Source organism: Sphaeramia orbicularis, chromosome 12 (genome assembly GCF_902148855.1).
Source record: "Sphaeramia orbicularis chromosome 12, fSphaOr1.1, whole genome shotgun sequence".
NCBI lineage: Eukaryota > Metazoa > Chordata > Actinopteri > Kurtiformes > Apogonidae > Sphaeramia > Sphaeramia orbicularis.
In genome coordinates, this window is record NC_043968.1 from 81,042,762 (window position 1) to 81,068,300 (window position 25,539).

The 25,539-nt window shown below is 40.1% G+C and overlaps 1 protein-coding gene across 1 annotated transcript; it reads left to right on the plus strand.

Moving 5' to 3' along the window:
* Positions 1–3,470: 3,470 nt before the first annotated feature.
* On the plus strand, positions 3,471–25,539 carry LOC115429151 (protein NLRC3-like; the record flags this gene model as incomplete). Its single annotated transcript, XM_030148399.1, has 7 exons — positions 3,471–3,584; positions 9,250–9,321; positions 10,845–11,033; positions 16,178–16,283; positions 16,790–16,859; positions 19,262–19,532; positions 24,062–25,539. Coding segments are annotated over exons 4-7 (1,884 nt in total), but the record flags the coding sequence as incomplete, so codon positions are not given.

The window sequence follows — 25,539 nt, forward strand, 5'->3', positions numbered from 1 at the left end:
TTGTGATCCAGGTGCAGGTGAGTCTAGAGAAACTGGAGGAAGTGTGAAAGGGAGAGCAGAGTCTACTGATGACAGAGGAGCAGCTCAGCAGCACAACCCTGAACCACTAGGCACAAATGACACAGATGAAGAGGAGTCTGTTGTTAGCTTTGATTGCTTTGCTCACCCTCAGTCACAGGATATACAGATATTTTTTTCTTCTCATCCTCATCAAACCCCTAATATCACTATACCAAAAGTTTTCAATAGCAACGATGGAACAAACCGCAAGTAAGTTGTGATGGAAATCTTTGACCGTGAGTAGCCTATCCCTCATGTCCCGTTGCCTTCTGAATTGCCCTCCTGTGTATGACCTGGCTTGTTTTTTGACTATCCTCTGTTTTACCCTAGTCGGGGTGTCGACGGGAATCCTCCGGCTCGGCCGTGCTGACCATCCATATTCCCCGCTCACAGCCCGGACGAAGAGTCCTGAATCACACGCCTTCACAGACGTGTTAACTATTCTGTGCTGTGTTTTTCCTACTGTGATTGTGTTTCATAAACGCTCTCAATTGGTCATCTGCGTTCTGGTCTTGCATTTGGGTTCAGCCTTTGTACTAGCCCCATTAAAGGAAATATTTTAGAAAATACACTGAATTACAAGGCTTTGCAGAACAGTGTGTAGACCTAACATGTAAGGTTATAATTCCATGATTTTAATAATAATTGGTCGTGATCTAAAGTGGGCCGGTCTGAGGTATGAAACTCCAGGGCTGAAAATGAGTCTCAGTCCGGCCCTGGTAGACACTAGAGGAAACACAAGAGCAGCGCTGGCTTCAGGGGGAGCGTCTCCCTCACCAGACTCAGTCACATGATCACCTTTTATGATGACATCATGACGCAGCTCTGACTCTGCTCCGCTAGGCTCTTGGCCTGTGGAAAATCTAGTTCCATTTGAAAGCAAAACTTTGGGAGTTTCAAGCAAAGAGGAGTGATTTTCAAGAAAACTTTGGAAGTCTGATGGAAAAGTTTGGAACTCACAAGTAAAGAGGACTGATTTAGAAGTCAAATGATCTTCTGTTTTATTGGGACTTATTTTCTTTTGCTCTCAAATCACCTTTTTGGTTGAAAATCCATTCTGTTTCATTGAATTAAAAAAAAAAAAAAAAAAAAAAAATTCTCTCCACACTTTTTTTTGTTGTGAATTTGATTTCATGTCATCTGAAACATCTTGATCATGGGTGTCAAACTCATTTTAGTTCAGGGGCCAAATTTGGTCTGCAGTGGGCCGGAGCAGTCAAATAACAGAATTCTATAGAAATAATGTCAACTCCAAACTTTCCTTACATGATGAAAAAGTTGACATCTACAAACTGCCCTTTAAAACAATGTGAAGGACATGAACAACCTACAATTGAAGAAAAATCAGTGCAATTTGAACAATATTCTGTCTCAGTTTTTCATTGACGTCATGTTCAGTCCAACTTACAGATCACAGTGGATCTACAAATACACTAAATATTCAGTAATATTATCAAAATTACACTTACATCTCTTCAGACATTTCAGGTTTTCATATTTGTTCAGGATATTTTGTGTTTTCTGTGAAATGATAGTTTGTTTTAGTGTAAATACAGGAAAATTACATGAAAATATTGACATTTACACAAAGAAAAAATTGACGTTGTAAGAATTTATAGGTTATTATGATCATATTTTTCCTGATCTGTATGTGGAACCTGAACCAGAATTTTCTGTGATCATCTTCAGTGTAATTTTTTCATTTCACAAATTCATCCTGTGGGCCGGATTGGAACCTTTGGTGGGCCACATTTGGCCCCCGGGCCGCATGTTTGACACCCCTGCTTTAGACATTTCAGGTTGGTCAGATTTGATCAGTTTATTCCCATTTGATCAACATTTCAGTCTGGAAAATGTTTCTGGAAATGGAACCAATCCAACGCTAAAACATGAGCTCCACCTGATACATGTTCAAACCTGAAGAAAGAAAAACAAAAACCCCCAGGAGTGATCCCATGACCCCCCTGGCAAGCCTTCACACCCCCCAGTTTGAGAACCACTGGATTAGACTGAACTAATATGAGTCCAAGTTCAAGTACAAGCCTGGACTGGAATCTGCAACACACAACCACAGCTCAGCAACACTGGAAACCAACAGGAAACAGGTCAAAGGTCAACCCTGTCAGCCCCTCCCACCCAGCTGAGGACTCCTCTGAACCACTGAACCCAAACCCATCCTCTATGGCACTGGTTAAAGAACAGAAGAAAAGTTCCATGGAGTGAAAAATTCCTGTGGAACTGCGCTCCTAACAGTTGTAGGTCTGTAAATGTTCCTAAAGTACTGACAGGTGGATGTAGTCCTTCATTAAAACCCACTGGAGTCCTTTGAGTCTGAAGGTGAAGATTTAATATCTGCTCAAATCAAATGGAAAACGTTTCAAATGTCAGAGATGCAGAAGAAAAGTTCAGATTTAGAATAATAAACAAAAATAGGAGAAATTACAACCTTGAGTTTTTATGTAAAAAAAATAATCAAATGCCAAAGAAAATGGATTTTTTTTTTCATTCATGTCGAATAAAAATCCCCGAATCATGACACATCTGTGAAAATGGATGTTTTTTTTTTTTTTCTTAAAAGCTGAAGCGTTTACACAGTGGTTTCAAACCTTTTTTTACTCCTGACCCCATTTTAACATCACGAATTTCAGGCGACCCCAGACATTCAAAACAGAGACATTTTTTGACTAAAATTAATTTGTTTTTGACCATGTAATAGTTTGCTATAATACGTTGCAAATAAATGTTACTTTTCGACAACATTTAGACTATATAATGTAACATTTTTTGTAGTAAGTTTTACATTTTTTTTTTTTTCAATAAATTATTAGAATTTTCAGGTGACCCCAGACATTCAAAACACACATTTTATTTGCTAAAATTAATTTGTTTTTGATCGTGTAATAGTTTGCTATGATATGTTGCAAATAAATGTTAATTTTACACAACAGTTAGACTATATTATGTACATTTTTATTAGCAAGTTTAAATTTTTTATCAATTACTAGAAATTTCAGGCGACCCCATTTGAATTCCAGGCGACCTCATGTGGGGTCCAGACCCCAAGGTTGAAAACCACTGTTCTATGGACTCATTTATGGAGGAAAGGTGTTGGTTGTGTCCTCATTTACTGAGGGTTTCATCTGAGGGCAGATTGGACCTGCTGACATAAAGGATGGAAGAAGAAGAAGAAGGAGAAGAAGAAGGAGAAGGAGAAGAAGGAGAAGAAGAAGAAGAAGAAGAAGAAGAAGAAGAAGAAATCCTGCAGATCTGTCACTGAAGATTCAGCCCAAAGTCAGTTTGATCCAGTTCTGGTTCTGAATGGGATAGAACTGGAGGTCCACTTGGACCCAGATAATGGTTCCTATCAGTCCATGAAGGAACGCCAGTCCAAACTGTTGTAAACATGTTCTCTGTTCTGACTCCTCCTCCTCTCATCCACTTGCTTCATTTCTCTTGGTGTTGGCTTCCTTTCTTCTTCCTGTTCAAACGACAGCAGCTGTGAGTCTGTGCGTCTCTCCATGAAGGTAAGGTTGGACCTGTTTGACTCTCACCTCCTTCACTGTGGCTTCTTTCCTTCAGTAGAAACAGTCCAAACTGGAGGAGCTTTAATCCATGTGTTGGAGTCCGTCTGAAGTGACTGTGATCAGACCAGGCCTCAGAGTAGAAGCTGATGTGCAGCTCAGTGCTTGAACTCAGTGTTGTTGTTGTTTCTGAGGCTCAGGGTTTTTCTCCTCACTGCTCCATTAAACTCCTCTGGACTATTTCCATTGGACTGGACCGTGTGTTGAACTGGGAACTTTACCATCAGTAAAAGTCCAGACAAAACCAACACTCATTAGATTCAAAATAGCAGATGTAAACTTCTGCGTCTTCGTGACGATGGTTTGATTTCCTGCTGCGCCACAGAAACAGACGCTTAGACACAGGAAGTGGTTCAAAGTGTTTCCTGTTGACGTCTGTGTAGCTGACCCACATTCTGAGCCTCAGGTGGTTGTGGACCAGCTGAACCACCGTAAGGGTTTGGACTCACTGCGTGCGTTTCCATGACAACTGTTCTTCCTGGTTTAATCTGATTAAAGGTTGGATCCTATTTCAGATGTCCATGTAAACACCTTATTCCAGTTGAAAAAGAAAAGTTGGGATTAAATTTAAACCTGATTAAAGTCAGTGGTTTAATCCACTTTTGAATGCGCTCTAAATTCTTCCTGGACATGTAAAGCCTTTATTCCGTTTGGACTTTATTCCTTCCATTCTGCACATGCTCAGTGTCTTGTCCTGTGGCGATGACGCACACATTCTGCGCTGGTGGAAGAACATTCACTGCAGTCTAGTCTTCCCAAAGCGTTCCAGTGGGCTATTCTGATGGGATCTACCAGCCTGGAAAACCCTGAAGGAACAGTTCAACACTGGCTTTATTCATTCATTTGTCATGAACTAATGAGTTCCACAAGTGGGACAAACAGTTTGAACTGCAGCCCTTCTGTTAGCTTAGCTTAGCCTAGCTTAGCATAATGGCTTCATTCCTCTGCTCAGACGTAGCCAGGCTTTTAGAGGTGATTTGTAGTATTTTAGGAGTGATTTAGGTAAATTCAGTTCTCCCTAATCATTCCTTTAGTCCGCTGGGGTCAATATGATCACAAACTGAGGCTCAAATCATGGTCATGTGACTTACTGCAGGAAGAAAATCTGGGAAATAAAAACTAATGCAAAGCTAAAACGCTAAAGCAAAGCTAATTTAGCGCATGCATCCTTTCAAACAAAAAGATTTTCCAACTTCCGTCAACACAACAGTCCACAGATTGTATGAGTGCAGTAAGTCGCAGATCTAAAGAAATAATTAGAGAGAATCGGATTTGACAAAATCACTGACAAAAGACTAAAGAACACCTTTAAAAAACTGGCTACGTGTGACCATGGAAATGCAGTGACTATGCTAAGCTAAGCTAAGCTAACAGAAGGAACTGAATAAACGTTTGTCATGTAAACCTTTATTCAGGTTTAACATTTCCATGGAAACACAAGAGAAAGTACTTTAGTTCCAGATTAATTTCTTCTGGAAAAATAGATTGGATTTCAAAAGCATCATGTAACCGTACCCACTGTCCCACATCCATCAGAAGTAAGGAAGTAAAGTTGGTTTCTATGGAAGTGTTGACAGACAGAATTGACAGCGTGCTTTAGAGTCAGATCAGAAGTGGGATCCACAGACACACAGCTCCGTCCACAGGCAGAAAAACTAAAGAACATGGTCCCAAAACCCACAGCTCATTCAAAGCCTGTGGAAACAATAAGGTCTGCAGCTGCTTTGGAAAAGACTCAACACAATTTAAAGGGATTGGCAACCAAGGTTATTATCCTGAACCAAAACTAACCACATGACCCAAACTAGAATGGTACAAACATTTTCATTCACTGAAATGAATAAAAACTACAATTAAAAGAAAAAAAAAAACATAACTAACTGAAACTGTATTGTGTGTTTATAAAACTAACTAAAACGGATAAAAATTCTGGATAAAATTCCCTTCGTTTTTATCTTTGTCAATGTCAGATTGATACGAGATCCATTTATTTCCCTCAAAGCACTTTTAGCTGCTGGCACCGTACGATATTTAACGATCCGTCACTTCTCGTTACTTGTCGTTTAGAGTCAGGTTTTCATTCCCACTCTACCTGGAAACATGGAGACTAAAGCTGGGAGAAACCAGCAGAGTCCTGTCTGGGATTTATGTGAATACGACGACAGAGAAGAAGAGAAAAAATAGAAAATTAGAAAAATAGAAAATTAGAAAAAAAAAAAAAAAAAACTAATAAAAACGTGTAAACCTGTTCTAAAAAGTAATTAAAACGAACTGAATTAGAGAAAAAAAGTCCAAACTAAATCAAACTAAACTAGAATGAAAAATCCAAAACTATTAGAACCTTGTTTGGAACCTGTTTGGTGGAAAAGGGGTAGTAGACTGTAAGAATCAGCTGTTCTTCTCCTTCCCTTCAGGTCTCATCATCAGCTCCAGGAGGCCATCTAGTGGTCTGACAGTAGAACTACAACACAACCAACACACACACACACACACACACACACACACACACACACACACACACACACACACACACGCACACACACACACACACACACACACACACACACACACACACACACAGGGCATTTGTCCGTTCTGTGTCTGCAGAGTTCCTTCATGTTCATGTTTCTGTCAGAAACAGTTGTGTCAGTTCACAGCTCTGATCCAGGCAGTGCTCCTATGGCCCAGTCTGAACATGGAAAAGAGTCTGTTCACACCAACAGTCTGTCCTCCTGTGGATGTGTTCACTGTCTGTGGTAAAAGTCTGTCCTCCTGTGGATGTGTTCACTGTCTGTGGTAAAAGTCAGTCCTACTGTGGATGTGTTCACTGTCTGTGGTAAAAGTCTGTCCTCCTGTGGATGTGTTCACTGTCTGTGGTAAAAGTCAGTCCTCCTGTGGATGTGTTCACTGTCTGTGGTCTTTGAACTCATCATCAGTCTCTTCCTCCGTCCTTCATCTGTGTGTGGACAGTCTTCAGTCTCTGCTCTCATCTCCACAGCCTTTGTTCATCACCGTGGCTTCTCCCTCTTCATCCTTGAATGTAACTTCCGGTGGACACATGGAAAAAGAACACACACAGAACAATGTATTAGACAAACAAAACAAGGTCAAATTGCACTATTGAAAAAAAAAGTCACTGAACATCAGAGCATGCGCTCTTACTTTGTAGAGCGTCATGCGCTCTTTTACTCACAGAAAGTCCAACATACTCCAAACTAACACAGATTCTACATGGTTTGTATTTTATTCTATAAAACCACCATGCAGTATAGGCATCAATTTACAAATACAATGAAATAAAATGAGTAAAAACTCCACAGATAAAAGCAGACAGTGCTTCAGTCATGTAGACAGTCCACTAAATGGAACTGGTGAACTTTACCTTTCTTCTTCAGATGTTTCTCCATCAGTCTCTCCTTCAGTCTCAGATCCATCCTAAACCTCCAGGCTGGTCTGGAACTGTGGATGTCCGTCTGTTCTACATTTTCCAACACTAGATCTAATCCGTTCTCCACTCCGTTATGCGCTCTGGTTCTCCGCTCCGTGAATCCGCTCTGCTGTGTGCGTCTACAGTCAGAGTGGCTTATTTTGCAGCTTCTAGTCAGTGTATGAGATGGTGTAGAAGTGTCCACTGTGTCGGCTGATCCACAAATAGAAGAACCAAAGCCATGAATATACTAGAGAACAGCTGGAGAACAGCTGTCCACTGGACTGACCACTATGCAGGAAAGGGTGAAGATTAAATCTACAACTTCTGACCCTTCTGACCTTTTCATAAATCTGTGTAAAACTTCTCTGTAAAGGAACAGTTCCCATTAAACCAATGAGCAGGAACATGTGACTGTGTTTTTCATGGTGATAATGACTGTACAGATGAACCAGCTGACTCATCACTGATTTTCTACGTCTTACATATGAAGGTCCAAAATGATCCTAAATATATTCGTCTACTTTAGGAATGTAATGATTACCGGTATAACGATAAACCGTGATAAAATCGCAGATGGTTAGTATTACTGTTTAAATTCTAATTCTCATGATAACTGTGTTTGATTACCGCAATTTTCCAGAGAAAACGCCGATGTAGAGATCTGCTTTTAGGTCAAATATTTGAGTATAGTTTGAATTTATTACAATTTTTATTTTCTATACCTAATATTTGGAACCAATATTCAGTTTTAAAGTCTTTGAAAAGGTTCGTTAAACATCTGTGTGTTATTTATGCAATAAATTATATACACTTTTCAAATTGGATTTTATATATATATATATATATATTTTTTTTTTTGTTTCCTTTTATGTTTTTATAGTAGGTTAAAGTGAAAACAATAATAGATGATATAGATGAAGTTGTGCTGAAAAAAAAAAAAGATACTAAACATGGGTATAGTAAACATTTGTTTATATAGTATATAAAGGTAAAATTAAAAGGACTAAAAACAGCCTAAATAGGCTCAGACCACTAAGGGTTAATATTTGAATGTTTCTGCAACAGAAGGGACATTGTGCCTTTCATTTTATTTGTTTTTTTTAATTGTTATTTTTTCAAAATGCAACTTGGTTAAATTATTGCAGTGTGTATTATTATTAATAATAATAATAATAATAATAATAATAATAATAATAATAATAATAATAATAATAATAATAATAACTAGAAGCACTCAGAGAGCGCAGACCTCCGCCAAGGCTGATCAGTGGCCCCCCCCCTGTGGGCCCCCCCCACCCCCGATCACCACCAAAATTTAATCATTTCTTCCTCATCCCATTTCCAACAAACCCTGAAAATTTCATCCAAATCTGTCCATAACTTTTTGAGTTATGTTGCACACTAACAGACAGACAAACAAACAAACAAACAGACAAACAGACAAACAAACCCTGGCAAAAACATAACCTCCTTGGTGGAAGTAATAATACTAATAATAATAATAATAATAATAATACATTTTATTCATAGGCGCCTTTCTTGGCCCTCAAGGACACCGTACAGTAAAACAGTAAAACAGGAGAGTAGAAAACAAGCACTAAAGCAGAGTAAAAAATAAAAGACAGGTTAAAAAACTGGACAATACAAATGTGTTCACAAAGAGAAAGAGGTCCTAAACATGTGTTTTGAGTCTGGATTTGAAGAGAGGGAGTGAAGTGGTGTTTCTGAGATCCGGTGGCAAGCAGTTCCAGAGTATTAGTACTTTTGAACATTTGGAGCACAATTCAATAATACTGCGATAATATTTACCTCCGCCAAGGAGGTTATGTTTTTGCCAGGGTTTGTTTGTTTGTTTGTCTGTTCGTTTGTTTGTTTGTCTGTCCGTTAGTGTGCAACATAACTCAAAAAGTTATGGACAGATTTGGATGAAATTTTCAGGGTTTGTTGGAAAAGGGATGAGGAAGAAATGATTAAATTTTGGTGGTGATCGGGGGTGGGGGGGCCCACGGGGGGCGGGGCACTGATCAGCCTTGGCGGAGGTCTGCGCTCTCCGAGTGCTTCTAGTGATAACTGTGAGAATTTTGGTCACAATAACTGTGATATGAAATGTTCATATGGTTACATCCCTAGTCTATATTAGTATGATGTTGTGTTCATGTGCACCTCATGTCTTTCCAGGTGAGACTCAGATGGATCCAGGAAACAGCTGAGTGTGACGAACACAAACCCTTTAGTGTTGGACGTCCACAGGTGAGTTTGATCTGGGACTCTGTGAATCCAATCAGGACGCTTTGATCTGAGTCTGTGACAATGAACTGATCTGGAAACACTTTACACATGTTTGGGATGTTTACACCAGTTTGGATTCATCAAGTTGTCTGGATTGGACTGTGACAACTGTTGACATTTGACCTTTGACGTTCACACTTTAGTCAATTATTGATGAACTAGAATGGGATCAGGTGATAAAGAGCTGCTGTTTAGGTCAAAGAAACCAACGTCAGCGTCTTTCTGAACTTCCTCAGTCGTCGTCTACAGATTCAAGTCAGACACAACAGGACACTAACACTTCCTGTCAAACCTTTCAAAATAAAAGTAGATTGAGCTGCTGTGTATCATGTAAAGCACAGGTGTCAAACATGCGGCCCGGGGGCCAAATCCGGCCCGCCAAAGGGTCCGATCCGGCCCCTGGGATGAATTTGTGAAATGTAAAAATGACACTGAAGATATTATAAGTCAAGGATGTTCAATTTAAAGTGGGACAGACCAGGAAAATACTTTCAGAATAACCTAGAAAGAACTAGAAGCACTCGGAGAGCGCAGACCTCCGCCAAGGCTGATCAGTGGCCCCCCCTGTGGGCCCCCCCCACGCCAAGGAGGTTATGTTTTTGCCAGGGTTTGTTTGTTTGTTTGTTTGTTTGTCTGTCCGTTAGTGTGCAACATAACTCAAAAAGTTATGGACAGATTTTGATGAAATTTTCTGGGTTTGTTGGAAATGGGATAAGGAAGAAATGATAAAATTTTGGTGGTGATCGGGGGTGGGGGGGGCCACGGGGGGGCCCATTTCCAACAAACCCTGAAAATTTAATCAAAATCTGTCCATAACTTTTTGAGTTATGTTGCACACTAACGGACAGACAAACAAACAAACAAACAAACAAACAAACAAACAAACAAACCCTGGCAAAAAAATAACCTCCTTGGCGGAGGTAATGAAAAAAAGCATTTTTTTCTTTTTGTTTTAGTGTCAAAAGTAGAATTCCACAAAACTGTTTCCATTTACAGACTGGCTTTTCACCAAAAATATGAACAACCTGAAATGTCTAAAGAGAAGTATGTAGTATTTGAACAATATTCTGCCTATTATCAAATGTTTGGTGTATTTGTAGATCCACTGTGATCTGTAAGTTGTGATGCACATTTATAAATGATAAACTGAGGTGGAATATTGTTCAAATGACACTGATTTTTCTTCAGAATTTTCAGCTTGTTCATATTTGTTCATGTTAGGTTCAAGTACGGTTCGTAGATGTAAACATTTGAATGATGGAATTGGACTTTTTCACTCAAAAACACAGAGAAAACTTTGGAGTTGATATTCTTTCTAAGTTCTTCTCCTATTATTGACATTCTTTTACTGGTCCGGCCCACTTTCTTTCATATTGGGCTGAATGTGGAACTGAACTCAAATGAGTTTGACAGCCCTGATGTAAAGGATGAATCAGTGTGGATTCAGGTCTGGACTGATGGTTTGTGTTCTGATGTGGATTCAGCCGAATGGATCAGAGTGAGGACAGAGAGGAGGGAGCCCCTCCCTGGAAGACCACCCACAGACCCCCCACAGGACCTGGACCCAAACCTGGACCTGGACCTGGACCTGGGCCCAGCTGTGTGTCCATGAAGAGTGATGACTCCATGATTCATCCATTAGAGTTTAAACCAGGTCGTGTTCCACAGACTCAGTAAGTGAACCTCAGATCTGGTCCAGATCCACCAACAGGGTTTTCAGCTCAGTCAGTCTGAACTTGGCGTTCTATGTCCAAACTAAAGTTAGTCCTGTTGAACCATCAGTATCACATCGTTTTTATTCTTCAGTTCAATAAAAGACACAACAGGACACTAACACTTCCTGTCAAACCTTTCAAAATAAAAGCTGACACAACATTAACTACTGTATGTCATATACCAGGACTTTCTACTGCATCCAGGAGAATGATGGAAATATGTTCTGTAAGTTTAAGATCCATTTATTATTATTATTATTATTATTATTATTATTATTATTATTATTATTATTATTATTATTATTATTATTATTGTTATTATTATTATTATATCCACTAAATGCAGTTTCATGGATATAATGTTCTTACTCCAAACACCTCCACCGTCAGATCTTCTTGGTGTTTTGTCGATAACTAGGACAGATTTGGTTGGATTTCTTCTCCTTGATAACCAACACAGTGGACCCCTAGTGGAAGAACCCTATGGAGTTCAGCTTCTATCAGTATTATAAGTCATCCACATGGGGGCGCTTATTTGAAAATCCGTTTTTTGGACATAGTAGTAGTAGTAGTTTATTTCAAGCACATTGAATCATCAGATAACAGAATCATACAACATGGTCCAAAAAAAAAAAAACAAAACAATTTTTTCTGCGCTCGAAAAGGAGTGGGAAGAAGTAGAACTTATTGACTCCGCCCCCTTTTTACAAACTAATAATCAAAGTAGATCTGCTTCCTTTACTTTGTTAACACACATTTTCCTCTGTATATTTTTTACAATAACACAAAACATCCATACAAACCATTCATAGACACTTTTTTTAGTCATTTCACACACAATCAGATTTACAGAATCAACTGTTTTAATATGCACTTGAAATATTTACTCCAAATGCAATGATCAATAAATGTGATAGAATCTTCTTATCATGATAACCAATTAACTCCAATACTATCTTATTTGATGCGTACTTCTATAATGTTCTATATTTTGTTATTATAGTGGATTTATACATCCTTTTAAAAGCACAAATTGAAGAAGACATTTGTAAGTTTTGTTCCAGATTGAAATCTGCAATAATAGGACGATTGAGATCAAATGTGGTTTATATTGATGTTCTTCCAAATCTCCATGTTCTGTCTACCATCCAGAGTTCAGATGGGCTCATTTTCATTCACTAGGTGGAGTTTTGGGGCAAAAATGGGTTCTCTGAGCATTATTCTGACACTATCAGGTCCATGGAGCTCAAACTGAGTTCACCTGGATTGTCTAACACTTCTCTTTCTTCATGCCACTACCTTGAGTTTCTATGATGTCATATTTTGCATGGGTGAGAGGATTCCAGCAGGATATATATCATGGATGCAAAAAGATTGAAGCCGGTCCAATATCAAGGGCTCCGACCTGGGCTGTGATCAGTGAGTTACCGTGGAGACCATGTGTTTAATCACAGGTGGGGTTGTGGGTCTAATGTACGTGGGTACAGGCGGGTTCAGAAAAGTGGACCTGTGTAGGACTCTGGCATGTGACACAACATGTTACTGGAGAGACAAGCACCACATCAGATATCCCGTCTTCCATGACGATAGTGTTGTCCAACATAAAATGAGCGTGTGTTGGTTTTTGTCAGAACATGTTTTGGCATTCACTGTGTCCCAGCCCACTGTGAACATCTGCGCTAAATGAGCAGAAGACTAAACTGGGCTTTGTCATGGGTCACTCTCCTGACAGGCATCCAGTTGTTTTATTAGACATGGCATCGCACCCCAGTTGAAGAAACAGGGGGCAGATAAGCTGCACAACTGCCCCTTCTAATGAAATACTGATGAAGCCACATGAAGCTGGTCTGACACATTTAAAAATGTCTTCATTTAGTTCAAAGTGATTCTAGATCTAGAGTTAGTTGTCCAATGGGAATGAAACAGCGGTGAAAAACTCCCATTCTATGTGTGAATGTTGTTTTGGCCCCTCCCTCTTCTATATGGGGCAGTGAAGGCCAAACCAAGCCTTATTCCATCAGCGTCTAAAGCTCAGCTCATCCTTCCTAATGCAGATCCACTGGTGGATTCAGGAGCACAATGACACTGGATTTGAACAATACTCAAACCAGTAGGTTCCATCTGAAATGTCATGAAAAGGCACTTTAGGTGCTAGAATATTCCACATTTTCTTGGGGGAGGGTCCCCTGAACCCCCCTTTCCATGCTGTATATTCAGTGTGAGTTGGGTGGGTGAGGGGCCATCAGACCTTATTGCTCAGGGGTCTATGATTTCTGCATTTGCTCCGATACAGATCTGTGAATTCCTGGATGTAGACCCACCAACGACCCATTCCACATGACCTGACCTGAACAAACATTTTCAGCCCTCAGATTTTTTTTTACAATCACCCCTGATTTTAACACTGGGGGGGATTTTTTTCCCCCAACTGGTTACCTTCTGTTGAAAATTCTGTGTTTTTTTTTTTTTTTTGTTTTGTTTTTTTTTTACATTATTAGGCGGCGATCCAGAGCACTGTACGCCAAAACAGCCAGACACAAGAACAGTTTTTCCCCCAGGCCGTCACTCTGATGAACACTTCATGACCCATCCAGTGTCAATACCCCCTGACTCCAATTTACCAACTGACAAACTTATATTTTACACTCTTTTTAAAACTGTCTAATTTGCACAATGTACAAAACTGTATTTGCACTACAATCATTTATATATATCCATGAACATATATTTTTACAGACTGTATTCCTGTACATTTCCACTCACTGTAGAAATACTTCAACTTGCACTTTCTGTCCATATTCCATTGTAAACCCACTGTAAATCTAAACCCATTGTTGTCTCTGTCTCTACTGGACTGTTTGTCTCTATTGTGTCCAGGTTAGGGCTGCTCGATTATAGACAAAAACAATAATCACGATTATTTTATCAATAATTGAAATCACGATTATTAAAAATGATTATTTGTTAACCTTAAAGCTGTTTATTTTTTTTCTTGCAAAACAATGTAAAATATACTCTTTAAACATAAATAAAGCTTTTAAACACTAAAATAAAGTATGTTCACTTTTGTACGAAACAAAAAAAGTCTTTGAATGCAAATAAGTGTACTGTAAATTCAAGTATGTTTCCTTTTGTAAATAAATAGTGCACTGGAATTATACTGCTATAGACTTACCACAGAACTGTAACAATAAAAAAAAACAACTCACGTAAAGTGCAAATGATAAATTCAAGTATGTTCAATGTAGTATGAAACATAGTAAATTCAGTGGCGTGCCGTGAGGTTTCAGTTAAGACCTTCTGTATACATCAGCCATCTATAGAATACACACGTTAGGGTTATACGGGTTAGGTTAATACAGGAGTTGCAGCGTTAAGAGATTCGGAGACTGAAGATTGCATTCCGGACGAAGTTGTTTTCATGTGTTTTAGTTTTTCATAAGATTATGATAAAGGTCGCAGTGGTTCAACTTTAGATGGTTAAAAGGTTTGTTGTGTTAGCGGTCGGTGCGGACACAACTACCAAACACTTTTTGCATGTGATGTGTTTTTGCTCTTCGTCTTCTTCATCAAGCCCAAAGTGATTCCATACAATTGAATTTGACTTGCCTTTTTTGTTTACCAAGCACTTCTGCTGGGATTGTCCTGCCATTTGTCCAGACCGCTAAGTACAACTTTCCTCTTTGGGTGGACCTGCCGGCTAGCTGGAAGCTGTAGCTTAGAGGGGGGCGGGGCAGAGCAGCTCATGGTAGCTTGCGTGTGCGTGAATTAAAACAACTCAAAATTAATAATCGTTTTTTTCTCGATTACATAATTTTTGTACTGGTTGCGTGTAATAATCAAAATTGTAATCGAATTTCGATTAATTGCACAGCCCTAGTCCAGGTCCACATGTTGTTCTGGGTTCATGTTGGAACTGGATGTCGTGAGCGATGTAAAAACTGAAGCCAAATTCCTTGTATGTGTTCACATACTTGGCCAATAAAGCTCATTCTGATTCTGAAATAGTCGGCCAATCAAGGTCAAACTTGGTTCATACTGATCGTCCAACAAATATCTAATATCTTTTCGGGCATTCTTCAGGCTGGATATCCTTAGTGTGAACGTGATAACTCTCCCCCTTTTAGCACCGACATCGGTGACCCCTAGGGGAAGAACACTGTTGATTTGGGTGTTCCATGAATATTATCACTTGTCCAAATGGGAACACTTCTGTTGAAAAATAAGATTTTTTTGGGGGACATTATTAATAGATATAGTAGGACAATCCAACTCAAATTTGGTTCATTGTATTTGTATTTGAGATGTGAATTGAATGTATTTAAATACCTTTCTGCAGTATTTCTATCTGTATTTGAGGTTTTAAATTGAGACAGTATTTGTATTTGAATACTCTGTCAAAGTATTTGAAAACAACTCCAATACTTTTCAAATCCTTTATAAATACTTTGACAGTATTGAACAGATGACAGATTCAATAGATATTGTTTGCTAGCCACACTGAGCAGATCCTCACAGATGAGGTAGTTGGGCTCTTAATCCTTGTCCAAACAATAGTTCATATTTCAGGTGCAGGGCAGTTGAGATACAAAACATGTTGGGCTGATGTGAATCATGAAATCCTGATGTGTCTTCCTTTACCTGGTGTCTTCTGCCAGTTTGTTTGCAGAGGTGCATTCTGGGAGAATAAGGATCATCTCATGTTTGATAATGTTGTGAAAATATCAAATGAACAGTTCTGGGTATTTCTATAGAATGTCACATTTCATATTAAATCTCTCCACAGTCTGCTTTCTGAAGAATAATGAAGTTGGTATCTTTTGTACATTGTGTTGTTTATTTGCTTTATTATAGAACAGAGGATTGGGGGGATTCTGGGGATATACCCTCGCTGTCGGCCCCTGACAGCATAAGCCTCGTTATTATTGTTGTTTCAGTTTCAATTATACAACATGAATTTCTGTTACTGATATAAAACTACACTATGTCACAGAAAGTTCGATTTCACTGTGTTCTGTTGAATTATGGAACACAATGTACAACATCAACCAGATCAATGTCAGAGTTCAGCACTAAAACCACTGTACCATCAATGTTCACAGACCTGGACCTGGATCTGGATCCTGGACCCAGCTGTGTGTCCATGAAGAGTGATGACTCCATGATGGAACCCATGGAGTTTAAACCAGGCCGTGTTCCACAGACTCAGTAAGTGAACCTCAGATCTGGTCCAGATCCACCAACAGGGTTTTCAGCTCAGTCAGTCCTAACTTGCCGTTCTATGTCCAAACTAAAGTTAGTCCTGTTGAACCGTCGGTGTCACATGGTCTTTTTCTTCAGTCTCTGGTTCAGACACTGGCAGGAGAATCACACTAAACCTGATCAATGAAAACCTGTTGTAGTGGGACCTGGTCCTGGATGATCCTGGATCAGAGTCCAGGGTTGGTTCCTGGTCCATTGAACACCTTTGTATCATATGTTGTGAGTGCAGATGGTGAGGACACACATTGTTAGGACAGAGCTGTTGGTTTCATCCAAATGTGGATGAGATCAACTAAACCCAGTGAGTGTGAAGCTCCAAACAGACTGAGATGTGGATTCTGTAGGATCAGCAGGACCAGGACACCTGTCCCACTACAGGGGGTCATGTGACTCATGATGGAGTCTGTGTGGACGGACATAATGTGAGCTCATTGTTGATGTTTGGTCCACAGAGCGGAGCAGCAGAGCTCAGAGGTTCCCAGTGATCCACAGCATCCGACTCAGCCGGACTCCACATGTGAGGTGTGTACTGGTCCAACATCTACTGGTCCATCTGTTCTGTCCAACCAATAATGTCCAACGCTGATGCAGTCCAGTTTATTCATGTGGAACTCTTCAGGAGGTTTTTGTCTTTGATATAAAATGAATGATGTTGATGTAATGTGTCAAACATTTGGACAGAAGGTTCATTAAACCTGAGGATTACGTTGATGAACAGGTTCATGATCACATCAGATACAGACCTGGGCCTGTATTCCTACAGATTCTGAGAATCCTCTCACAGAGCTCCTAACTTCACCTAAAAATTCCTAGCAAGGAGTATTATCTTAGGAGTGATTCCAGAACACTGTCAGAACTCTGAGCAAGGAATGGACACAAACTCCTGTTAGTGAGGAGGTGTGGTCCACCTGCTGATAGGTACGAGTCATCATTTCAAAAGCTGGGATTGGTTGATCCTAAAAGCTAGAAAAAATATATACTTTTGGTGATAATGGGCAAAGGATGGACCCTCAAATGGATAAAGTTAATCATAGAATCTAATCTGATGAAGACTGTGTAATTAAAAATAATATTTCACATAAAAGAAAATATCTGTTAAATGAATAGTAAGCTATACTTAAAAATTATCCGACAAAATGTGTGAAAAAACTCACTTGCATTTGCACAGTATTCACATAGTGATAGTTCTATTTATTTGCTCATATTAATTGGCATGTTGGTAATTTTTGCACTTTCAGCTTTCAACATTTCAACTCAATTTGGTCTGAACGAGGGTAAAGTGTCTGAGCTTTCATCAGTGTCTGTGATTACTGAGCGTCCTCAGGAGGTTGTGACCCTGCAGATGGAGGGTTGGGACTAACCCTAACCCTAACCCTAACCCTGCAGATGGAGGGTTGGGACTAACCCTAACCCTAACCCTGCAGATGGAGGGTTGGGACTAACCCTAACCCTAACCCTAACCCTGCAGATGGAGGGTTGGAACTAACCCTAACCCTAACCCTGCAGATGGAGGGTTGGGACTAACCCTAACCCTAACCCTAACCCTGCAGATGGAGGGTTGGGACTAACCCTAACCCTAACCCTGCAGATGGAGGGTTGGGACTAACCCTAACCCTAACCCTGCAGGTGGAGGGTTGGGACAGACCCAGGTCATCTCAGCTGCACTGGTGCATTTTCCCTGTTGTCAAAAACCTCAGTGTTGGGATGACTTTCATTTGGGTGGTGTTGCACTGTGGCATTGGGTTGGAGAAGTAAGTGCATCTGGAATGAGATCAACCACAAACAGGATTCTGCACCATCCACACTGTAAAAAAAATCTGTAATTTAACAGAATTTTCACCATTTATTTTACAGATTTTTCCTGTATTTTTAAGATACAGGAAAATATCAACGAAATGATAAAAAATGGACTGATTTTACACGTCAAATGTAAAATAACACAACAAAACTGTAACTGAATAACCATAAAATGTCAGTTTTTTAAAATAAATGTTTTTCTTTTTTCACAGAAAAATAGTTAAAATACATTTGCAAATGTATTGTAATTTCACAAATATTTCTTTTCTATTCATGAGATTAAACTGATAATTTAAAGTTTAATACTGTAAAAAAAAAATAAATAAAACAAGATAAAATTACTGACAATTAACCGTAACAGAAGTATTTGTTCTGTCAGTTGAACCAGACTTGTTTGTTAATTGACGAATATCTTGTGTAATTACAGGAGGTTTCACATAAAACTGTTGAATAAATGTATTTTTGTGAATGTATAACATGTATAAGCACTGATAAACTGTCCAAATACAGTTTTTATCAGTGGATTGGACAACTGAGTCTCATTGAAAATTATTTATATATATATTTATTGGTAATTTGATTGTTTTAATACATGTAAATATTCCTTATTAAACATTAAAAAGTCAAAAAAATATGCGAAATCTCAAGTAAAGTTAGGGCAAAAAGCTGTTTTTTAGTTATGGAAAATTAACGTATTTTTATGAAATGGTTATTTTCCATTTTTTCGGCACCCCTGCTGCCGGAATACTACCATTTCTTTTTTTTTTTTTTTTACAGTGCCATATGTACCGTTTCATTAATTCACTTTCATCCAGGGTTTGTAGAATCTCCCTCCTGCCTCTTCCATTTGGTCCTCTGCTTAGGGAACTCCTCTTCCCCTTAAAAGTCCTCTTCCTGCTCTGAACACATCTCATCTTAGGAGCTCTCTTAAGGGCTAGGATTCTTTAGGAATAGCTTTTATCTTTACTAGGATCTACTCTTCATTTTTAGGGGAAATTCTAAGAAAACATCATGGTTTTAAGAATTTTCTTAGAATTTGCCACTAGGAGCAACTCTTTGCACTGAGAACCTGTAGGAATACAGGCCCTGGTTGTTGAAGGTGAACATGTTCTTTTGGATCTTTACAGGAAACACAGATGGCAGCACTTGAAGAAAGTCTGTTGAAAATTCTGGAGGATTTGATCGATGATGAGTTTAAAAAGTTCAAGTTTCACTTGGGAAATGAAAAACCACGAATCCCAGTGAGTAAACTGGAGAACGCAGACCGGATAGACACAGTACGTCTGATGGTCCAGGCCCACTACACAAATACTCAGAAAGTCACTGTAAGGGTTCTGGAGAAGATGGACAGGACTGATCTGGTGCAGAAACTTCCAGAAGGCATCCTACGATCTAAAGGTCAGTCATTAATAAGTAAGAGGTTCCATATTTCATTCCCTGTGACACATTAAACAGAAGGACAGTGGTCATGTTGTTTCCATCCGTTCAGACCCAGTAGAATTCTGTGAATATTCAGAGTCTGTCCTGCTAACATTCAAACCCCTCAGAGCATCAGTTTACAGATCATTTCAATCTGTGAAGGCAGTCGTCATCTGGGTTTGGAGAAGTCAAAAATCTAAGAACTCAACACAGAGTTTAGTCAAACGAAAAAAAAACAGTCAATTCAAACTGTGGATGAAGCAGAACTGTATTACACAGACATTAAGCTTTATTTATTTATTTATTTATTTATTATTATAATTATTATTATTATTATTATTATTATTATTATTATTATTATTACTGGATCAAATGGACAGATAATATAAACTAAAACATAATCAGCTGTTCTATCAGAATCCACTCATGTAGTTTTCTCACTTGTTCACAGTCATTCTCACTAATGTGATTTGTGAGGTCTCAGTGACCGTTGACCTTTTTCCACCTCAATGCCAAGTGACCGTTTGGTCCAGATTTAACTGAAGTGTGTCAAAGCCTTCCTTAGATGTGGTCTTTTAAAGGTAACTGTCGACAGACTGACCTTTTCCTGTGGATCTCAAATGAAAGTGAAGCAGCTGTCAGTCTGTTGGAAAGGTTCAACTACAGTCAAAGACACAAGAGACTCTGAAAACACACACAGGTGAACACACCAAGTGGAAGGAGGACACTTTTCACCACAGTCTTCTAGTCCAAGCAGGTCCTCATTCAGTCCCTGGAAACCTCCAGTAGATCAGCTGTTATTCTTTCACTGTGGGATTGGACCGTTTTTCCAGTGGTCATTTTCAGCTCCAGAACAGTTTCCTTCTACGAAACCGGGACCTTAACATATGTTTGGTCTCAGTCATAACACTGTAGTGTCCAAATACGGACATGTGAGAATAACTGAGTCATTCCTATTAAATACAGTTGACTTTCTCATTGAACTACCTAGTGGTATTTGACTAAATGGACATGAATGAACCTGATGGATGACGTCCATGTGTAGAGTTTGAATCAGAGGAAAAACAGTGACTGAAGTCAAATGGATGAAACTGATGAAACTACTGCCGACATGACTGTGAATATTTTTACAGCTGTGTTTGTTGTAGATAAAAGGGTTTAAAGGACATTCCAAATGAACAAAGATGATATTCAGGATTAAAGATTAATGATGATAGAAAACTACAGAGAGGACAAAGTGTTGTTAATAAGGTGGATTTAGTTTGTTTGAATCATTGATTATTGAAGACACTGAAGGGTTCTTCATGTACAAATACACATGATGAACATACTTGAACAGTTCAACTCTACTGTCCTCCAGGTGAATGTCATGGATATGACAGAAGACACATGAACTATAAACTGATCTAATGAGAGGAAATGAATGATTGGACCTGAATACACACAGAATCTGGAACAGAATGATATGATACTAGAAGTGGGGGTGGGGGGGCTTTTTCAGGAACATTTTCAGATTCAACTTTAGCCCTGATTTTCTGATGCTACAAGATGTTCTAAGCACTCCTGTGTAATTTTGTGGAAATTTTCATCCAAACCCCCCACCCCGAAAATTACTTTTTCAACCCTGAAAACATAGGTTTTTTGGCAACTTTCAAACCTTCTTCACTTTTGATAAAGTACAATGTAACAATCTGCTCATCCTGGTCCCAAATGTTTTTTTGTGAAACATGTCATGTCTTAAGAGTGCTTTGCACTACAAAAGGTGTAGAGTTAAGGTCAAATTATAGGTCAGAGGTCACCCAAACATCACACATCTATTTACCACAAACAACTTCCATTCAATAAGACATATTAAACACAACTATTTACATAATGTATTCTCCATATAGACATGTCAAAAATAACAAACGGTAGTTTCACATGACTTTGACATTTACATGTACAGACCTGATCAAAATCTTAAGACCAGTTGAAAAATAGCTAGAATTTACCTTTTGCACATTTGGATCTTAATGAGGTTTTAAGTAGAGCTACAATATACAAAAGCAAGAAGGGGGAGTGAGACAAAAAGCACTTTGAAAAAGTCATTTATTGAAAACAACAAGTAAACTGAAATAGGCTGTTTATCAGCTGATCAAAAGTTTAAGACCATCGCTCAAAAAATTACAAAAAACTCTCCAAACCAGAACAAAAAATAGTAGGACTCAGTAATGAGTAGCTCCACCGTTCTTGTTAATCACTTCAAAAATTCGTTTGGGCATGCTTGATGCGAGTGTTTCCAGGAGGCTGGTGGGAACATTGCTCCAAGGGGTGAAGATGGCTTCACGAAGGGCATCAACTGTGTGGAACTGATGGCCATTTTTATAAACTTCCCTTGCCATCCATCCCCAAATGTTCTCTATGGGATTTAAATCAGGGGAACATGCGGGATGGTCCAAAAGAGTGATGTTATTCTCCCTGAAGAAGTCCTTGGTCAAGCGAGCATTGTGAACTGCAGCGTTGTCCTGTTTTTAAACCCAGCTGTTACCACACAGACCAGGGCCCTCAGTCATGAGGGATGCCCGCTGCAACATCTGCACGTAACCAGCCGCCGTTTGACGACCCTGCACCACCTGAAGCTCCAGTGTTCCACTGAATGAAAAAGCACCCCAGATCATGATGGACCCCCCTCCACTGCGCCATGTAGAAAACATCTCAGGTGGGATCTCCTTGTCATGCCAGTAACGTTGGAAGCCATCTGGACCGTCAAGGTTAAATTTTTTCTCATCAGAGAATAAAACTTTTTTCCACCTTTCAGTGTCCCATGTTTGATGCTCCCTGGCAAAGTCTAAACGGGCAGTTTTGTGGCATTGTAGGAGACGAGGTCTTTGAATACGTTTTTTGTTTTTGAAACCCTTTTCCCACAGATGCCCTCTGATGGTTATTGCGCTGCAGTCGGCACCAGTAAGGGCCTTAATTTGGGTCGAGGACCGCCCTGTGTCTTGACGGACAGTCAATCGGATCCTCCGGCTAAGCGCAGGTGTCATTTTTTTGGGTCTACCACTTGACTTTTTTGTTCCATAATGCTCAGGATCTGTCAAAAAATTTAGAATGACTGTCTTACTGCGTCCAACCTCAGCAGCAATGGCACGCTGCCAGAGGCCTCGCTTATGCAGCTCGACGATCCGACCACGTTCAAGAAGAGAAAGCTTCTTAGCTTTAGCCATCAGGAGGGCATGACCATGTGAATGCCCGACAGAAAATGAGAATTTTGAGCAGATTTTGGCTTTTATAGCCTGCGGTCTTAAACTTTTGATCAGCTGATAAACAGCCTATTTCAGTTTACTTGTTGTTTTCAATAAATGACTTTTTCAAAGTGCTTTTTGTCTCACTCCCCCTTCTTGCTTTTGTATATTGTAGCTCTACTTAAAACCTAAGATCCAAATGTGCAAAAGGTAAATTCTAGCTATTTTTCAACTGGTCTTAAGATTTTGATCAGGTCTGTATATGTCCTGTTGTGGGCGACACAGTGGTGCAGTGGATAGACCTGGTGCCACACAGACAGAAGGTCCTGGGTTCCATTTCAACACCAGTCCATGGGGGTGGGACCTTTCTGTGTGGAATTTGCATGTTCTCCCCGTGTCTGCGTGGGTTCTCTCCGGGTACTCTGGCTCCTCCCACCATCCAAACACATGCTCTGATAGGTTAATTGGTTAATCTAAATCACCCATAGGTGTGAATGTGACAGTGATTGTTTGTCTCTATATGTTCAGTCTGTGATGAACTGGTCACATGTCCAGGGTGAACCCCGCCTTCACCCATAAGTAGCTGGGATAGACTCCAAGTGACCTAGTGAAGATAAAGGGGGTTCAGAAAATGAATGAATGAATGACGTGTTAGTGATTCCCACCAAAATGTGTGCTAGTGTTTCCCTCCACAATAATGGCAGCAAATTCAAATGGAATGTACATGCTGCAATATTTAGTCTCTAATGTGGCTCTGAAAGGGCCAAAGGCCTTGGGGGATCCCCCCAGGAAACCAGAGGGAAGAGAACTGAGGACAGATCAGATAAATGTCAGAATGGTCTGAATTATTGAAAAAACTAGACATTTTGGTGACCTTTAACCTACAACATGACCTTGACATTAGACTGTTCATAGTACAAAGTACTCTGACCATACAATAAGACACTGACAAGATCATTAAATGTCCCATCATCAACATATTTACACATTGCACTGCACAAAAGAGTGCAGAAGCTGTGAAAGTTGGGATTTTCAGAGTTAAAGTAATTTTCAGGGTGTGTGTGTGTGTGTGTGTGGGGGGGGGGGGACGAAAATTTAAAAAAAAAATTACACAGGAGTGTTTAGAACATCTTGCAGCATCAGAAAATCAGGGCTAATGTGGTATTTGATATAACCCCCCCCCCCACACACACACACACACACACACACTAGAAGAAATGGGAACACTCCCCTTCCATTTGTGTTTGGAACATCCTCTGAATTGTCTCCTTTGTCTTCACTCAGAGAGCACTGACCGGTGTCGGCGAAAACTGAAGGTTAAGCTGAAGGAGAAGTTTGAGTGTGTGTTTGAGGGCATCGCTAAAGCAGGAATCCCCAAAACCCTCCTGAACCAGATCTACACAGAGCTCTACATCACAGAGGGAGAGGCTACAGAGGTCAACCAGGACCATGAGGTCAGACAGATTGAAACAGCATCCAGGAACCCACACAGACCACCAACAACCATCACATGTGAAGACATCTTTAAAACATCACCTGACAGAAATCAGCCAATCAGAACGGTGCTGACAAAGGGCGTGGCCGGCATCGGGAAAACAGTGTCCACACAGAAGTTCAGTCTGGACTGGGCTGAAGACAAAGCCAACCAGGACATCCACTTCATATTTCCATTCACCTTCAGAGAGCTGAATGTGCTGAAACACAAGAAGTTCAGCTTGGTGGAACTGGTTCATCACTTCTTCACTGAAACCAAAGAAGCAGGAATCTGGATCTATGAAGACCACCAGGTGGTGTTCATCTTAGACGGTCTGGATGAGTGTCGACCTCCTCTGGACTTCAACAACACTCAGATCCTGACTGATGTGACAGAGTCCAGCTCAGTGGATGTGCTGCTGATGAACCTCATCAGGGGGAAGCTGCTTCCCTCTGCTCGCCTCTGGATAACCACACGACCTGCAGCAGCCAATCAGATCCCTGAAGTGTTTCATGGCATGGTGACTGAGGTCAGAGGGTTCACTGACCCACAGAAGGAGAAGTACTTCAGGAAGAGGTTCACAGATGAAGAACAGACCAACACAATCATCTCCCACATCAAGACGTCACGAAGCGTTCACATCATGTGTCACATCCCAGTCTTCTGCTTGATCACTGCTAGAGTTCTGGAGAATATGTTGAAGACCACATACAGAAGACAACTGCCCAAGACCCTGACTCAGATGTACATCCGCTTCCTGGTGGTTCAGGCCAAACTGAAGAACGTCAAGTATGATGGAAGATCTGGGAAAGATTTACCCTGGAGTCCAGAGACCAGGAAGATGATTGAGTCTCTGGGAAAACTGGCCTTTGAGCAGCTGAAGAAAGGAAACCTGATCTTCTATGAATCCGACCTGACAGAGTGTGGCATCGATATCAGCTCAGCCTCAGTGTACTCAGGAGTGTTCACAGAGGTCTTCAAAGAGGAGAGCGGACTGTACCAGGACCAGGTGTTCTGCTTCATCCATCTGAGTGTCCAGGAGTTTCTGGCTGCTCTTCATGTCCATCAGACCTTCACCAACACTGGAGTCAATCTGCTGCCAGAAAGAACATCTGTTTGGTCTAAACTATTCATGGACAAACCAGTCCGGTTCTACCAGACCGCTGTGGACCAGGCCTTACAGAGTCCAAATGGACACCTGGACCTGTTCCTGCGCTTCCTCCTGGGTCTATCACTGCAGACCAATCAGAGTCTCCTACACGGTCTGGTCAAACCAACAGGAAGCAGC